This window comes from Balaenoptera borealis (genome assembly GCF_965194805.1).
Source record: "Balaenoptera borealis genome assembly, chromosome: 11".
Taxonomy (NCBI): Eukaryota; Metazoa; Chordata; class Mammalia; order Artiodactyla; family Balaenopteridae; genus Balaenoptera; species Balaenoptera borealis.
In genome coordinates this window covers 15,750,962-15,767,631 of record NC_138868.1, presented here as the reverse complement: position 1 = coordinate 15,767,631, position 16,670 = coordinate 15,750,962, and the positions used below count along the sequence as shown (strand labels likewise).

Below are 16,670 nucleotides of genomic sequence, written 5' to 3'. Positions count from 1 at the left end.
GCTCTCGTTAGCCAGTACAAGCCAGCTCCAGCACGCCACTCATTTCCTTTTTTTACTCAAGTATTAACAGTATATAATTTGGCTCTTCATCCAATCCTTCATTCATTCAACCAGTATTCTACTGTGTGCCGTGCCCCGTGTCAGGAACCGGGGCCAGGCCACCGTCATGAGCAGATAGCCATGCACTTGGCCGTCATCAGCTTATGGTCTAAAGAGAAGGCAGTCAATTACCACATTGGCAAGCAGACAGACCCTGCAATTGGGTCTCTAAAAGGAAGCAACAGGACAGTGTTATAGAGATAATACTGAGAGGGGCATGTGGAGGTCAGGGTGTGGAAGGGGAGAACCTACCTGAGGTTCAGGTCAAGAAAAACTTCTTCTGAGGAAGTGACAGAAACCGGGACCCAAAAGATAAGAAGGGACCAGCCATGCAAAACTTAGAAAAAGTTGCCAAAGTGATAATACATTCACTTGGGTGCCATTTCTGTAAACTGTACAAACATGCAAAATGGTTCTGTACGTTGTTTTTAGAATAAATCCTTGTATAGTAAAATTGAGAAGGTTCCCTTCCAGCTTCAGGATGGAAGGAGGGTGGGAAAGAGAATGAATTGGAGGCAGAGATGGTCTTCAACAACATCTATGTATTTTCCTGAAGCAAGAGGAGACAGAGGTCCGGGACAGAGATGGCTGGTGGTCATTTTTGTTGGCTCTCACTGATGGGTACAAGGTGGTCAGTTACATTACTCTTTATAATTTCTGAATGCTTGAAATATTTCATGAATATCATTGTTTTAAGAGTGGGGAAAAGAGGTGGCAGGCAGTGTGAAGTCTCACTCTTAACAGCATTGTGGCTGCAGAAAAGTGAAGGGGGAGAGAGAGGCCTGAGAGAAGTTGGGAGGTAGGCAGGGACCAGGTCATACAAGCCTTGAAGGCAGTGAACCTAAGTATGAATTTTATTATAAGTACAGTATATGCCTTCTTGAGCTGGTGGGTGACATGATCTAATTTACATTAATAGATTCCTCTGGCTGCTTTGAGGAGAATCAGTAGAGAGTTACGAATGGCATCAGGGAGGTTAGTAGGGACCTCTTGTAGTTGTCTGGAGGAGAGCTGATGATGGCAGGAAGCAGTGGAGACAGGAGCAGTTTTGAAATTTGGTTTGGAGGACTTGCTGAGGGATTAGATATGTGGGGATCAAGAGAGGGGGGCATGACCCCTATGTTCATAGCAGCACTATTTGCAGTAGCCAAGACATGGAAGCAACCTAAATGTTCATCGACAGATGAATGGATAGAGAAGATGTGGTACATGTACACAATGGAATATTACTCAGCCATAAAAAAGAATGAAATAATGCTATTTGCAGCAAAATGGATGGAGATTATGATACTAAGCAAAGTAAGTCAGAAAGAGAAAGACAAATACCGTATGATATCACTTATATGTGGAATCTAAAAAACGACACAAACGAACATATCTACAAAACAAAAACAGACTCACAGATATAGAGAACAGACTTGTGGTTGCCAAGGGGGAGGGGAGGTGGGGTAGGGAAGGATTGGGAGTTTGGGATTAGCAGATGCAGACTATTATATATAGGATGGATAAACAACAAGGTCCTACTGTATGTTACAGGGAACTGTATTCAGTCTCCTGTTATAAACCATAATGGGAAAGAACATGAAAAAGAATATATGTATGTATAACTGAATCACTTTGCTGTACAGCAGAAACTAACACAACACTGTAAATCAACTATACTTCAATAAAATTTAAAAAAGAGAGGGAGGCATGAAGGATGACTTTCCTTTTTTTTTTTGAGCAGCTTTATGGAGATATAATTCACATACTGTACAGTTCATTCATTTAAAGTGTACAGTTCACTGGGGTTTGGTAGGGATGACTTTCTTTCTGAAACCTGAGTGGATGGTGGTTTCAAATACTGTGATGGGGAAAATGAGAGGAACAGGCTTGGGGGTGGGGCCTGAGGTGAGTTTGAGCAGCCAGTGAGATGTCCAAGGGGGTGTGTCACATGGGAAATCAGATATTCACGCCTGGGGCTTGAGATGAAAATCTGTGAGTAATGAACAGATTGAGAGTGTGGAAATGGATGTGAATGTCCAGAGAAAGAGTATAGGTAAAGAAGATGTGTGTGGAGGGGGCACGGGAGCTTGCAATTCAGATGGACTGAGAGTTCACGCTTTGAGCCCCAGCCAAAAAAAGAGAAGAAAAAGAAAAGAAAGAGAGAGAGAGAAGGAGAGAAACATGAAGTGATCACAGAACTGAAAACAAAGGCCCGTAGGGCTCTAGTCTAGTGCAAGCAGAGTTCACCATCAAGTTTTAGCTCCTGTAGGGTACTATGAAATAGAAGTGCCCCAGGTGAGGTGGAGAGGGGAGCCAGGTTGACTGCTTCAAATGAGAAAAAGCAAGAGGTAACAGACAAACTCCTACTCAAGATGAGCCTCTGGACCAAACCTCCAAAACTAATGAAGAAAATTAATGTTACAAAGACAGCCTTCAAAAACAATGACAAATGAATTCACTCTAATTAAAATAAAGATAGTAGCGTATTCTGAAAATGAATTTAAAATAACTAGGATCTGAATCAGGAGTAGGTTTGACTGTGAGTCACTGAGATTCAAAATAACAGTGGCTCGAGCAAAACAGGAATTAAGATTTCTTCTATGAATACCTTCTGAGCCTGTATTAAGTCGTCAGGAACCAAGCTTGATCCAGCTAATCACTGTCTCAATGCTTGGATTATAGCCTCATAGTCCAAGTTGATAGCTAGAGCTCCAGCCATTACATCTGCATTCCAGGCAGCAGGATAATAGAAGTGCATATATCAGCTGTCTTTTAAAGAAATTTTCAGGAAGATGACACATGACACTTCCACTTACATTCTATTGGCCAGAACTTAGCCAGAGGAGAAGCCAAGAAATGTATTCTGTTATTACAGGTAGCCAGGTACTCGGTTATAATCCAGGGGTTCTGTTACTATGGATGAAAGGGATAATAGATAATTAACACTCACAGCCTTAGGATCTTCAAAGAAATAAAGTAAGGATAACATCCATTAAGAAGAATAAGACAGTGAGTTTTTGTTTGTTTGAATTTAAAACCTCTGCTCTTAGAAAGACACCACCAAAAGAGTGAATAAACAAGCCATAGACTAGGAGAAAATATTTGTAAGACATATGCCTGATAAAGGACTTGTATCCAGAATATATTTTTTAAAAACTCCCAAAACTCAACAATAAGAAAAAACCCCACTATTTAAAAAATGGGCAAAAGATTTGAATAGACACTTCACCAGAGAAGACAATGCAGCTGACAAATGAGTGCACAAAAAGATATTCAATATCCTTAGTCATCAGAGAAATGCAAATTAAAACCACAATGAGATACTGCTTCATACCTATCAAAATGGCTAAAATGAAAAAGCCTGTTCATACCAAGTATTGACAAGGCTGTGAGTCAACTGGAAATCCCACACGCAACCGGTGGGCATGTAAAATGGTGCAACCACTTTGGAAAACAGTTTAGCAGTTTCGTAAAAGTTAGATGTATTCTTACCATGTGTCCCAGCAATTCCACTACTAAGTATTTGCCCAAGAGAAGTTAAAGCATATGTTTCTATACAAAGATTTATTAGTGATGTCTCTTAGCAGCTTTATTTGTAATGGGCAAAAACTAGACACAACCCAAATGTCCATCAATAAGGAGATTAAAAAAAAAAAAATAGTGGCACATCCAAACAGTGGAATACTACTCACCAATACAGAGAAATAAACTCTGATACACACATCAGTAGGAACAAATCTCAAAATAATTGTGCTGAGTGAAAGAAGGCAGACATGCCTTCCATTTGATTCTACTTGTATAAAGTCTTGAAAACTGCAAAGTAATTTATGGTGACAGAAAGTAGCTTACTAGTTGCCTGTGGACTGGGAAAGGGAGATGTGGAGAGAAGCAGGAGGGAGGGATTACAGGGGCCATAAAGAAGTTCTTAGGGGTGATGGATATGTTTGTTATCATGATTGTGATATATACATTTGTCAAAATTTATCAAATGGTATATTATATGTTAATTATACTTCAATAAAGCTGTTAGAAAAAGAAGGAACACAACATTATGAAACAAAAAAGAGGCAGAATAAGAAAAAATGGGTATGAAAAAGAACCAATTGAAAATCCTAGGAATGAAAAATATTCATTGCATTTAAAATGGAAGGAAAAAATAAAATAAAAAGGAAGGCCAGAAAGAAAGGAAAAACCTCAGTAGACAGATAAACTCTGGACCAGACAAAGTCAAAGAAAGAATGAGTGAATTGGAAGAGAGTTCTGAGAAATTTTCTGAGAGCATCAGCCAGAAAGATAAAGAGGGAAAATTATGAAAGGGTAGTTGTAAGACATGGAGAATAGATTGGGCTCCTACCATATATGTTTAATAGAAATTCTGCAGGAAGAGACTGGAGAAAATGACTGAGAAGCTGTACTCGAAAACACAATAGCTCAGAATTTCCCAGAATTGAAATAAGTCCTTATCAAGTAATGTGCTCGACCAGTAATGAGGAGAATTTTAAAAAGTAAATCTTCATTTCAAAACCACATAGTGAAACTGCAGAAAATCAAGAATACAGGGGAAGTCTTAAAATTTACTACAGACAGATTATCCATGAAAGAACAACACTAGACTAACAGTAGGTTGCTTAAGTGCCTATGGCAGCCTTTTTGGCAGTCTTTATTTGTTGAAAGAAAATAAACTTCATCTGTCTAGAATTCCATATCCAGCTGAACTCTGATTCGAAAGAGATGATGAAATAAAGACAATTTTATAGAAGATGAAGGGGCCCATCGCAAACCCTGAGGCTCTTGAACATTTAGAGACTGGGGAGAGGAGAAGCCTTCTGAAATCACGTATGCCTAGTCACCCCGTGCCAGCCTCTGTCTCCCACGGAAACCATAGAGAGAGAGGAAGGACTGAATTTAACTGTTGGTGCAACATGATGCTATTGGAAATGCCACTTGTTGGCCATGTTGCTGGGTATTCTATCAAGATAGAGGAGGGAGATGGGATTCCTGCCCCAGCTCGGGCGGGGGGTCAGTCCTGCAGCAGTGGGGGCATTGTAGTGGGAGGGCACGGGAAGGTTCTATGTGGTGTCCCTGGGCCCTGGTCTGGAGAGGAGTCCAGGGACACGAGAGCCCCCTCGAGGATGCCCATTCTAGACTCTCTCTCTGTCTTCCAGATTGTGGACAAGAACAACCGCTACAAGTCCATCGATGGGTCAGATGAGACTAAAGCCAACTGGATGAGGTGAGTTCTGCTCTCTGCTGATTTCCCGGGATCCTTGCCCGAACGCTGGAAAGGAGGCCAAGGGAGCATGTTGGGCCTTTAGGGTCTCCAGTCGTAGAGGTCCCTGAAGGCCCCGGACTGCTCTTTGCAGGGACGTGTCTAGCTCTGGGGGACCAACCCTCCAGCTCCCCCAGGCTTCCCTCAGGGGGCTCTGGAGGAGGCCTGTGGCCAGACCAGTCATTTACGGGGACACACTTGTCAGTGTTTCTGGAGGCCCTAGGCCCCAGGCTCCTGGCAGCATTCCCATTTTGGGGGGGGGTGTGTCCCTGCCACAGGACTGACACCTCTCACAGGCAGAGTCCGGCTGGAGGGGTGCAGGAATCATCCCAGGGTAGCCCCCAGCCATTGTTTAAAAGGCCCCCAGAGAAAAGGGCACAGTCTCTAGCTCAGTTTTCGATTGCTAGACTGGTTTTGTCCATTGCTTGGGACAGAAGTTTGCGCCAGAAGGATCCTTCATGGCCAGCCAGAGAGAGCAGGAGACTGGTCCAGGGTCACCCAGAGGCGGCCGAGCTGAGCTCGGGACCGAGGGCGCTCCTTTGGGTTCTGTGCTGCTGGCCTGTGTGGTGTGCTGGGGGGCCGTGCCTGGTGGGGTCAGCCAGCAGTGTGGGAGGTCGGGCTTGCCTCATTGTCTCCTTGGTGGCCTCTCTCTGGGATTCAGGAGCTGTGACGGGGGGTTAGGAGCTGGGTTGGGAGGGAAGGGAGGCCTCGGAGGGCTGGACCCAGGGGCAGAGCCGCGCCGTGGATCAAGCCCACTGTCGGTGTTTGTGCAGTTCTGTGCCCCGTGGGGCTGGGGGGTCAAGGAGGGATTGTGCTTGGAGGGAGGGCAGTCAGGGCCTCCCTAAGAGGGAGATTGCTGGATTTAAACCCTGAGACGTGCCAAGCAAATGAGGAGAAATTGGTTTGAGGTGGGGAGGCCGTGGTGAGCTCTCCACTCCCCTTCCCCGGCGCCCCACTGCCCGCTGCTGTGTGGGCTGCAGCTTGCACTCTCCAGGGCACTTAAGGATTCACCCTCTTATTTGTCGGGGCCACTGTCCTCATCGTCATTTAACAGGTGCAGAAGCAGAGGCACCGAGGGACAGGCGGGCCCCAGCCTTGCGCTGTGGGGACAGGCACCCACTCCCCAGCCCCCTTTCACATCATCAGGTCAGCCGTGCCCTGAAAGTGGCTCCAAGAAGGTGGATGGTCACCTCTGCCCTCTTCTTCTCCCCGACCGCCGGGTGCAGGTCAGCTTAGCACATGCAACCCACCACCCATTCCTGAGCACCTGCGGCGAGTCAGAGCCTGTACTGGGCGCCCTAGATGGATGGGCCCAGCCCTGCCCCCCTGGCCCTCCCAGGACTCACACCTTCCGCCGTGGAAATTGCTTTTTCTAATAAGGCTGTTTGATGGAGGCACGGACAATACGCTGGGGGGGCTCAGATGAAAGCAGGGGTGGGGAGGGCCTTTGAGCTGGGCCTTCAAAGGGGCTGGGATTTCATTTGAGGACATTGTGAGCAAAGACTCAGAAGTGGGAAGTGGGGACCAGGTGTCCGGCAGGTCGTCAGATGGGCTGCATGGCCCAGACCCCTGGCCTGTAGCTCTGGTCTGGCTGTAGGCAAGCAAAGGAGAGTGTGTTTGAGCGCAGTCTGGGTCAGGCCTTTCTGCACTGAAGCTTTGGCCGGGACAAGGCTTTACTGTAACCGCAAGAAGGGGATTCATCATCTGTACTAACTGAGTGGACATCCAGCACCCCAGCGATTCTGACTTAATCAGGCTGGGGCTGAGCCCAGGACACTGGTAATTTTTAAAGCTCTCCAGAGTGATTCTGATGCGCCACTGGTGTTGAGAACCACTGCTCTGTTCTGATCTTCATGCTACAGTGCTAAACCGAGGCCCAGAGCAGGGCTGGGTCTTACTCAAGATCATGCAGTCAGTGGCAGAACAGAACAGATCATGCAGTCAGTGGCAGAACATCTCTGAACGTCTAGGCCAGTGTTCTTCTGCTTGTACACAAGGGACCAGGCACAGCATGGCTTCCTGGGCCTTGTGTGGGGTGGGTTCAGCTACTGCTATCTTGCTGGCCTGGGATCTGTCTTGTTCCTGCTCCAAGACCCACTCTGATCCAAGGTGGCACCAGGGTTGTCACAGCTGGTGGGCCCTCATCTCATTAGAGATTCAAGGAGTAGGTTGGGTTTGGGTGTATGGTTTGTTGCCAGGGAGATGGCCTTGTGGTGGTAGTTGGAGTGAGGGGAAAGTCAGTTCATCCTGGGAACCCTCCTTTCCCCTTCATATATGGCTTCCATTTGTACAGCCCCTCCTAATTTTCAGACACTCTCACTAGCACTGTCACAGCTTAGGCTCTTGCAGATGATCGAATGGAGTTGGTTAATTTCCTCAAACCCGAAGTGGTAGGCCAGGAAGAGAATGGGCACCCACGTGGTGAGCGTTGACTTGATGGCAGCACTGCGTGGGGTGCTCTGCCTTAATGAAATCAGTGGCCAACAACCACAGGCTCTTTTGTCCCCGGGAGGCATTTGGCAGCGCCTTGAGACATTTCTGGTTGTCACACCTGCGGCTAGATGCTGCTGGTTTCTGTCGAGCAGAAAGCAAGGAAGCTGATAAAGATCCTGCGTTGTCCAGGATGCCTCCTCCCCCGCCAACAAAGAATTTCCTGATCCCAAATGGTGAGATTAGGAAGCCCTGAATGAACTCTTCCTGCAGGTCTTGGAGGTGGTACTGGGGGAAGCGGGGTTTGCACAGGAGACTCAGCCTCTCATCCAAAGTCTGTCTGAGTGCAAGGCCCAGGCCCCAGCCCCAGCCCCTGTCACCGTCTTGGCCAGGTGACAGAGTCTCTGACTTCTTCTCCTGCCTCCTGGGCTGTGATATTCTTGGGGGGGGAGGTGAAGGCTGAAGGATCTTTGTGCCCTTGTCTCTTGCTGTGGCTTCGGCACCTGCCAGAGGAGTGAATCAGGCTCCCTCCATATCCTAGGTTCTTCTCTTGGATGGATCTTTGGGACCTTGGGCATGAGTTAAAGAGTGGACAGAACCACACTGTGGAGATACTGAGTTGCAGGGCCAGGGTAGGTGCCAGGCCAGAGGGGTCAGGGCTGCACTGTGCCCATGCCCAGGGCCCCTGGCTGCTCTGTACAGATGGAAGCCGAGGTCGTTCCTGGTCTCCATCAAAGTGGAACCTGTCTCCCGATGGGTGCTCATGGGGTCCTCACATTCTACCCATGAGCTGCCCAAAAGCGCAGCAGCCCACCCCCAAAGGAGCTGCTGCCAACCAGCGCTCCAGTGGGAGGGGAGCCTGTACACACCCAGAGGTGGGGACTGGGGAGCATGGGAAGGGGAAGAGGCGCAGGACAGAACAAGCTTTCTGTGGCCACGCCCTAATCATGGGCACCACCAGCGAGGCCACACCCCGTGGAAGCCCACTGTAAATAGTCTCACTGTTTAAAAGTCTTCCTCCAAGCCACTGGGGTCTATGGCCCTATGTAAAGATCGCTTTGTAGAGGCAATGGCCTCACCCTAACCCCAATAAGGATCCTTTATTCCCGTTTAGGGCTTTAAAGCTCTTTTACATCGCTGTGCTTTTGCCTCCTTAGTAACAAGCCCCTAGGTTGGTGCAGTTGTTACTCGGGTTCCGGATGGAGAGAGTGGGACCAGCAGAGGCTGCTGAGCGGCCCTGGCTCTCACAGCTAGGCAGAGGCGAGGCAGGGCCTGAAACTGAAGGCGTCCGGCTCCGTCCAGCACTCGCATCGAGTACGCCGCGTCTCCTCCTGCCCTCCAAGGAGCAGTGGAAGGGGCCTGTCGCTAGGAAGAGGGTGTGGTGGTGGTGAGCGGGCGAGGGCGCCCAGGTGCCTCCTGGCTCCCCGGCTGGGGGCCGGCAATTAGGAAGGAGGAGGCCTGCCGCGTTGACGGTCATTTACCCAATTGTGCTTTGTGGGATATTCAACCCAAGGAACGTGGTGCCCCTGGCTGAGCGTAAGAGGAAGCCCAAGTTCTCCAAGGAGGAGCTGGACATTCTGGTCACGGAGGTGACCCACCACGAAGCGGTTCTGTTTGGGAGGGAGACCATGCGGCTGTCCCATGCCGACAGGGACAAGATTTGGGAAGGCATAGCTCGGAAAATCACCTCCGTCAGCCAGGTCCCCCGCTCCGTCAAGGACATTAAGCACAGATGGGATGACATGAAACGGAGGACCAAGGACAAGCTGGCCTTCATGCAGAAGTCCCTGTCGGGCCCAGGGGCTGGGGGCCGGGCCCCCGCCATCGTGCTCACTGCCCATGAGAGGGCCATCGAGTCAGCGCTGCTCACAGCCCGCTCCGGGCACGGCTTCCCCAGGGTGGAACTGGATGGCACCGACAGCCCTTCGACCAGCTGTGAGTACCGCCCGCTTCCCCTCCCCAGGCTCCGCCTGCCTGTTCCCCACCCACCCCTGGCGAAGTCCCCTGCACCTGCCTTCTTTCTCCTGTCCCTCTCTGCCTCGCCCCGTCTTTCCATCCTTCCCTCCTTCCCCCACTTCTGTCCTGTCTACCTCTTTCCCTTCATTCATTCGAGAATATTTCCTGAACCCGTGCCAGGAGTTGCGCTGGGAGCTGGGAAGACAGAGATGGGTATAAAACCTACCCTGCCCCTGCTCTTGGGAAGTTCCTTAAACTCGTGAGAATAAACACACTTTAATTAAATAATTGCGCAAGGAAATTTGAAAGAAGGCATGAAGGACAAATACAGGAAGTCCTGAGAGCAGGGCTGACTCCTTGGGTGTGCGACCTGTCGCTCTCAAGGGCCGGAGCTGGGCTAACTGCTCCTCGGTTGCCTTCCTGAAACTCAGACTAGTTTTTGAACGAGGCGCCCGCATTTTCGTGTTGCATTCGACCCTGCAAATTATGTAGCGGCCTGTCTGAGAGCAGGAGTGGGGGACTGGCCATCCACCGAGGCTGGGGAAGGCTCCCGGGAATGACAGTTGAACTGCGACCAAGGGTGAGGAAGAGTTAAGCCGGCCGGTACGCGTGGGCTGTGGGGCGCAGCGCAGGGGAGGGGAGGGCCTCGCAGGCAGAACAGCATGTACGAGGCCCCGAGGCCCTGCATCAGGAAGGCGCTTGGCACGTTCCAGGAACAGAGAGGAGCCAGGGAAGCCCCGTGTAGCAGGCGAGGGGGAGGGGCGCGAGAGGAAGCCAGCCAAGTCCCAGGCCCCAAAAGCTCAGCGCTTTCTGTCTGTCTATTCCGAGTGTCTTTATTTCTGTGTTATTTCCACACTCCCCTCCGTGGTGCCATGCTGCCTTCTCTTCTCTCTGCCCTCTGCCTCTTTCTGCCCAACCTCCCCCCAAACCCCCGCCCCAAGGCCCTCCTTAGGACTCCTCCCTCTCTGCTCTGGGTTCCCTCCCCATGGCCCCCTCCACCCCCCTGATCCCTCAGCATTCGTCTCCCTCTTTCCCCTCTGCTTTCTGTGTCTCAGGATGAACTTGGATGCCAGGGGTTGGGGGGTGTGGAATCTCCTGGCCTAAACGGGGCGTCCTTTGGGGCTGTAGTGCTTATCGGGGCTCACCAATAAGGGGGAGCACTCGAGGCCCTTCCCTGCTGGGCTGCACCCGCTTCAGCTCTGCTTCTGCACACACCTGCCCCCCACTCGCAGCCTGCGGTCCCAGCTGGAGGCTGTCTGGCTTCTGAGAGACCAGCCAGGCAGCAGGGCTCCAGGGACGCCAGCCCTCGGGAAGATGGTTCACAAAGACCCAGCCTTCCCTTCCCAGGCCCCTTGCCGCAGGGAGCTTGCTAATTTCCTGTCTGGCTGGGGCTCCTGACAGGTGGCCATTCAGAGTCAGATATTAAGAACTAGGAAAGAAGGAAGAGATCATCTGGTCCGACTTCCATGTTGTCCAGATGAGGTAGTTAAGCTCCAGCTCCAGAGGTGGTCTCAGAGCTAGATTCAGAATGAGGACTTGAACCTGGGTCTGCCAGCTCCCGCTGAATCAGTGTATTCCCAAGTTTCAGGAAGATGCTACCTAATTATGAGAAAAAGGAAGGAGGCTAGCATCTAGTGAAGTCTGTTCCTTAAATTCTGTCTTGCTCATCCTTCTGTCTCCCCGAGACCAAAGGTAATGAGGTTACCAAATGTGACCTGAACTGGGCAGGGGGCCCAGGACCCCTCCACCGCAGGCTGGTCCAGGCCTCCTTTTCCCAGCTGCTACGGCACTTGGCTAGGGGCTGGGTGGAATGAGGCCCTGAAAGGGAGGGTGCAGCATCACCGCAGCCCGTCCCACTTCTTTCAGCCCTGCCCTTCCAGAATGCGTGTCCGCCAAGTGGGGGTCATGAGGCTCTAGGCTCTCTTACTGTGCTGGCCCAAGTGAGATGCCGGGACCCTTCGGAGGCATGTGGCTCAGGGCAACGTGAATCTGTCTGTCTTCCTGTCACCTCCCCTGGGGTGGTTCTGAATTCAGCCCCCCAGGTACAGGCAGGGAGGTGTGCCTGTCAGGAGGATCAGCCTGTATATTTTTCACTCTTGCTGTGGGAACCAGCTCATGAGAGAGCCACCGAGACTCGCGTGTGCAGGGCTGGGCCCCTCCCTGCGACTGGTCACAAGTAGCAGTCTGTCTGATGGTCCCTGTGTGTCGTCAAGTGCTCCAGGTAGAAGGGATGTGTCTGCTCGGGTAGCCTGCCTTGGGGCGCTGAGGGGGCGGCAGGGCTGGTCGCCCAGGTAGATCTGCTCTGCATCGTCTGGGCTTGTCTGTCCCAGAGCCATCCCTTGCCTCCCTTCTCCAGCATGTCAGCTTCCCCCTCTATGACCTGAAGCTGCAGATTCCAGCAGGGCCACAAGGTGGCCCCAAGCAGCTCAGAAATGGCCGCATGGAGGCGGGAACTCAGGGCGGCCTAGAGCATCATAGTACCTTTTGGCAGGTGTCGCTCTTCGAGCTTTGCAGAGTGCCCTTCTGTCTGTCCTCTGTGTAGTCTTAACAACCCTGCTAGGTGGGCAAGTGGTCGGGGAGGTAGGTAGAGCAGTCGTTACCTTTGCTTTGCAGAAACTGAGCCGCAGAGAGAGGAAGTGAGCCCTTGGGTTGACGTGCCATCACTGGGGCTGGGGTCCCACTAGAAAGTCGCTGTTCCTGTACAAGGAAGGGGACCTGTGGACCTGGGCACTGTTCATGCTCACCTGTCCCCCCAGAGGTGCCTGGCCCGAGCACCTCAGGGATCTAGGGAGCAGGTGCTTCTCCACGGGTGGGGGGGGAGGGGGCAGGTGCCGAACGAGGCTGAGGGGTAGCAGGGTGGGGGGAGGCTAGGTAACTTTGGGGAGTGCGTCCGAGCCCAGGGCTGCCTTCTTTCTCGCAGTTGTAATCATTTTCCCTTCTTTGTTTTTTGTCCCCCAAGATGATGAAGATGAGGAGACACCCGGGCCCTCGAGGCAGCCACTCCGGGGGCCGCTGCAGCCGTCACCAGAGGAAGAGGCCTGCCTGGCCAGGCCCACCCTGCTCCGCTCCTCCTCCTCCTCCGACCAGTCCGAGACAGTGGGCCCCAAGCCCGAGGCCCTGCCCCGGCCCTCGCCTCAGGCCCAGGCCGCCTGCAGGGCCCCTCGGCCGCACCCCAGCCCACCCAGCACAGGCCTTGACTGGCAGCTCCTCCACACCCACGCCCAGCAGACTGAGGTGTTGCGGCAGTTCTGCCAGGAGCTGGTGACCGTGCACCGGGACATGGCAAACGGCATGCAGGCCATCGGCCAGGCCATGGCCGAGCTGACCAGCCGTGTCAGCCAGATGTGCCAGACGCTGACAGAGATCCGGGATGGGGTCCAGGCATCTCAGCGGGGGCCCGACGGGGCAGCGCCCACAGGCTCCAACCCGCAGGCCGAGGCTCCCCCAGCGGAGCCCCCAGAGGCGCTCCCAGCGCCGGCCCACGCACGGACTACCAGGTCTCGGAAGAGAAAGCACAGTTTCTAAGCCGGCCAGTCTGCACTGGGAGGAAGAGAGATGGAGGAGAGCTGTCTGGCCTTGAGACAGGGGCCAGTCTCTTGTGTCCAAGATCGAAGACCCTTGTAGGGTGTTGGGGGGACGGTCATCTCCTCACCGCGTACAGGTTGGCTGCCCTGGGCTCAGCCCGACTCCCTCATCTTTGGCAGGTGCTCAAGATGCAGGAAAAGCTACCTGCTTGATGCTTGCTTGGCCTGGGGGGTCAGCCTCCTCTTGGTCTGCACCCCATAGCGACAGGCCTTGCAGGGAAAGGGGGAGCGAGAATGGGGAGCATCTGAATGGAATCCTGCTCTCCATCCTCAGGGCTGCCGCATCAGCCACCCCGGCCCTGATGCGGCTGCTTTCGAGGAGGGTGAGGCCCGAGAATGGGCAAGCAGAGCTCAGCCCTTCCAGGAGGGGTCTGTCCCCCCCACCCCCCAGGGCTCCGAGCCCCGGTGGGTGGCGCCCCTGCCTTGGCCTTCCGCTTGCCCTCGCTCGTGTGCTCAGCTGCCATGCTTGCCTTTCGTGGAGCGGGGAGAAGAGGGGGGTGACGTCGGAGGAAGGGGAAGTCTACCTGGCATTCTTAGAGCACTTTATGTTGCTCCCTGCGCTCGCAGACGTGTGGTCTCAGTGGGTCCTCAGCACAGTGGGAGAGGCAGCCGAGTCGGGTATTATGGTCATCATTATTACCATCCTCATCTGCATTTCATACAAATGAAACAGTAGTCGGTCGGGGGGCCAGGACTGGAAGCCAGGTCTGTGGGTTTCTCCAGCTCCCCTGTCAGAGACCAGATGTGGGACTTGGGAGGGGCGTTGCTCCTGCCCCTGCCAAGCTCTTTGGGGTTTCCGTGGGAGGCGATGGCAGCGTTTACGGTGTGAGTGCACCCCACCCCGCCCCGGCGTGAAGGCTGACAGCCAGTGGCTGGGGAGAAGTAGGACCTAGGTCTCAGGATCCAGAAGGCGACCCCTCCTCTGGCCCCTCCAGAGCCCAGCAGGGCTCCTGTCCCGTTCCAGGTTCCAGCATGCCTTGCCTCTGCTTGCTTGGGCTGCGTATGCATTAGCTACACACATCTCGAAGCTTCGTGTTTGGTTTTGGAGTGTGGGGAGAGAGCTGGGTTCTTAGAGTTAGGGAGGGAGGTGGGGAGTGGCGGATGCAAGCTCAGCTCTGACGTGGGTGCAGCTCAGCTGTGTGTCCTCTTTGCTCCCTGGCCTGAGGCTGACTCATATCCCAACCCTCCATCCTGCCACACCTGCCCCCTAGAGCCATAGTTGGGTGGGGGCTGGGAGGACTGCTATGCCCAGGGCCTGCTGCCGCCATTCCTGGAGTCCTGCTTCTAACCCCAGCCCAAGCTTAGCCCCGTGGCGGGAGAATGGAGGACAACTGCAGCGTCCCTGTGTCCTGGGCTCCTTCTCCCAATCTGTGGTTCTCTGGGGGTTCCTGCTCCCCCAAACTGAATACTCCCCTGTCCGACAGCCCGATGGCTTGACTATTGCCTGCCATTGCCCTGCCCTCCGATGCTGGAATCAAAGATTGCCTTCCCAAGTATTTTTGTTAAGATGGCAATAAAAAGAAATTGATCTCACACTTGGAACACACCCGGTCTCCAGGATCTTTCTTTGGTGTATATTCTCTTTCTTCGCTTCCTGTGAAAACCTCAAGGCCCCCAAAGCAGGGGTTAGATGACCGAGGAAAAGTGTGTTGGTGAGGGAGACTCAAGTGCCCCTGGCATTTCCCAGATCTCATCAGCTCTCAGATGCCCTGTGTTCAGCACCCTTAGAGGAAAGGAAAGGAATTGATGGGCCGAGGTAGACAAAGCATCCACATATGAAATCGTTTCACTATATTTAATTTCTCTGCAAATTGAAAGTGAGATGTTGCTCAATGAATTCTACCTTTTTTTTCCCTAAAGGTATGTCAGGGGTCCTGGGGAAAAACCCCACCATTTCTGGCAGGAGACTCCAGAAGGGTCAGGGGCTGTCCATTTGCCAGGGTACTTCAGGGACCACCCTGAGGCACTCGCTTTTTTTTGGTCACCTCCCCACTGATCTGGGTGTCTGACTGTCACAGGTAAGGCCCTGCCCACCTAGAGTTGAGGCTTCTCAAAGTAATTGAAATGGCTTCCTCTGGCTCCCCTTGGGACTCTCCTCGGCAGGAAAGGGACCCCCTTATCCGTGCATTGCCCTGGCTTCCTTCCAGTCACAGGGAGAGGTTCTCCCAGGCAGGAAATACCCATGTCCTGACCAGGGATCCATCCACTTTCTGGAAGATTCCAGCCTGCTTTAACCAGATCTGGGAATCCAGGTCATCCTCTGCCATTCTTGACCAAAAAGCATGGTCATGGAAATCAAGATTATCCGATCTCCAGGAGATACAGAGATTCTGTGGAACCGGGCCTAGGGTCTTTCCCACCAAGGTCAGGGTACTAAGCAGTGACTGGCTGGCCTCTCCCTCTGGTTCTGGGGAGGGAAAGGGGTCAAGTTGAAAGCAAAGGGGACAGAGAGATGAAGAGACTTGTCAACTTCAGATGGAAAAGATTTCAGTTTCTTTTTCTTGGCTTCAGTGGGGATTGTAGGGCTAGCATGTCAAACAGGAAGGTAAAACTAGGGCCAGTGGATGGAAATGAATGGGCAGCCAATTTCAGCTCAAGATGGGCACATCCCTCCTAAGAGTCTGAGGCCTCCAGCCATGCCAAGGGCTGGCTGCGTGGTGTTCTGTTAGAGTCCGGGTGACCATCTAGTGGGCGGATGCATGACCCAAAGACCTTCCCAGCCCAGAGACCTCAATGCATGTGAGAATACAGAGGCCAGTCTCTTCTTGGTCAGTCTTTTCTCATCTCTGCCTCAGTGACTGGGGCAGCTTCCTTTCCATCGGAGGCATAGCCACTGGGTGAGAGTGTCTGAGCCTGGCCTTTGTCTATCCCCTCCAACAAAATGGATGCCCCTTGGGTTATTTTTCTCTCTTGAGTTGGAACTGATAGTCATTTCCTGACCCAGCTAGAAAATATGGTGCACTGGATAAGACACAGTGGGTGAGGTCTGAAAAGTGTTGTCTTAGTGCTTATCTAGCCAATACCCAAGGTCAGCAAAGAGTTTGGAATAAAAACAATCCATTATCATCATGAAAGTTTCAGTCCAGAACCACCCCTCCACCACCACTACCCACCCACCCCCTTGATTGCTTCAAAGGGTCTGATTTGAAAAGCTGTCAAATAAGCACTAGTGTTTACAGATCAGCCTGTGCTATGCATTTTCCATCCCCCTTCTGACATACTCTGTGCCTTCCCCCCCAGTGAAGTAGTGACCTGGAAACTACTTCAAATAGAAAGATTTTTCACTCCCTGGAAGCCTTCTGTTCCAGGAAGGGCTCTTGTTCACCCGCAGCCGTGTAACGGGACAG

General features: G+C 52.4%; 1 protein-coding gene across 4 annotated transcripts in view; it reads left to right on the top strand.

The window, feature by feature from the left end:
* The window catches only part of PRDM11 (PR/SET domain 11), an 88,721-nt gene that overhangs the window by 53,789 nt on the left and 18,262 nt on the right, over window positions 1-16,670 (top strand). For all 4 annotated transcript variants that reach the window (XM_082340085.1, XM_082340084.1, XM_082340086.1 and 1 more), the window contains one exon: window positions 5,250-5,317. In XM_082340085.1, the coding sequence (XP_082196211.1) occupies window positions 5,250-5,317 (68 nt within the window). The remainder of the gene's footprint in view (window positions 1-5,249; window positions 5,318-16,670) is intronic.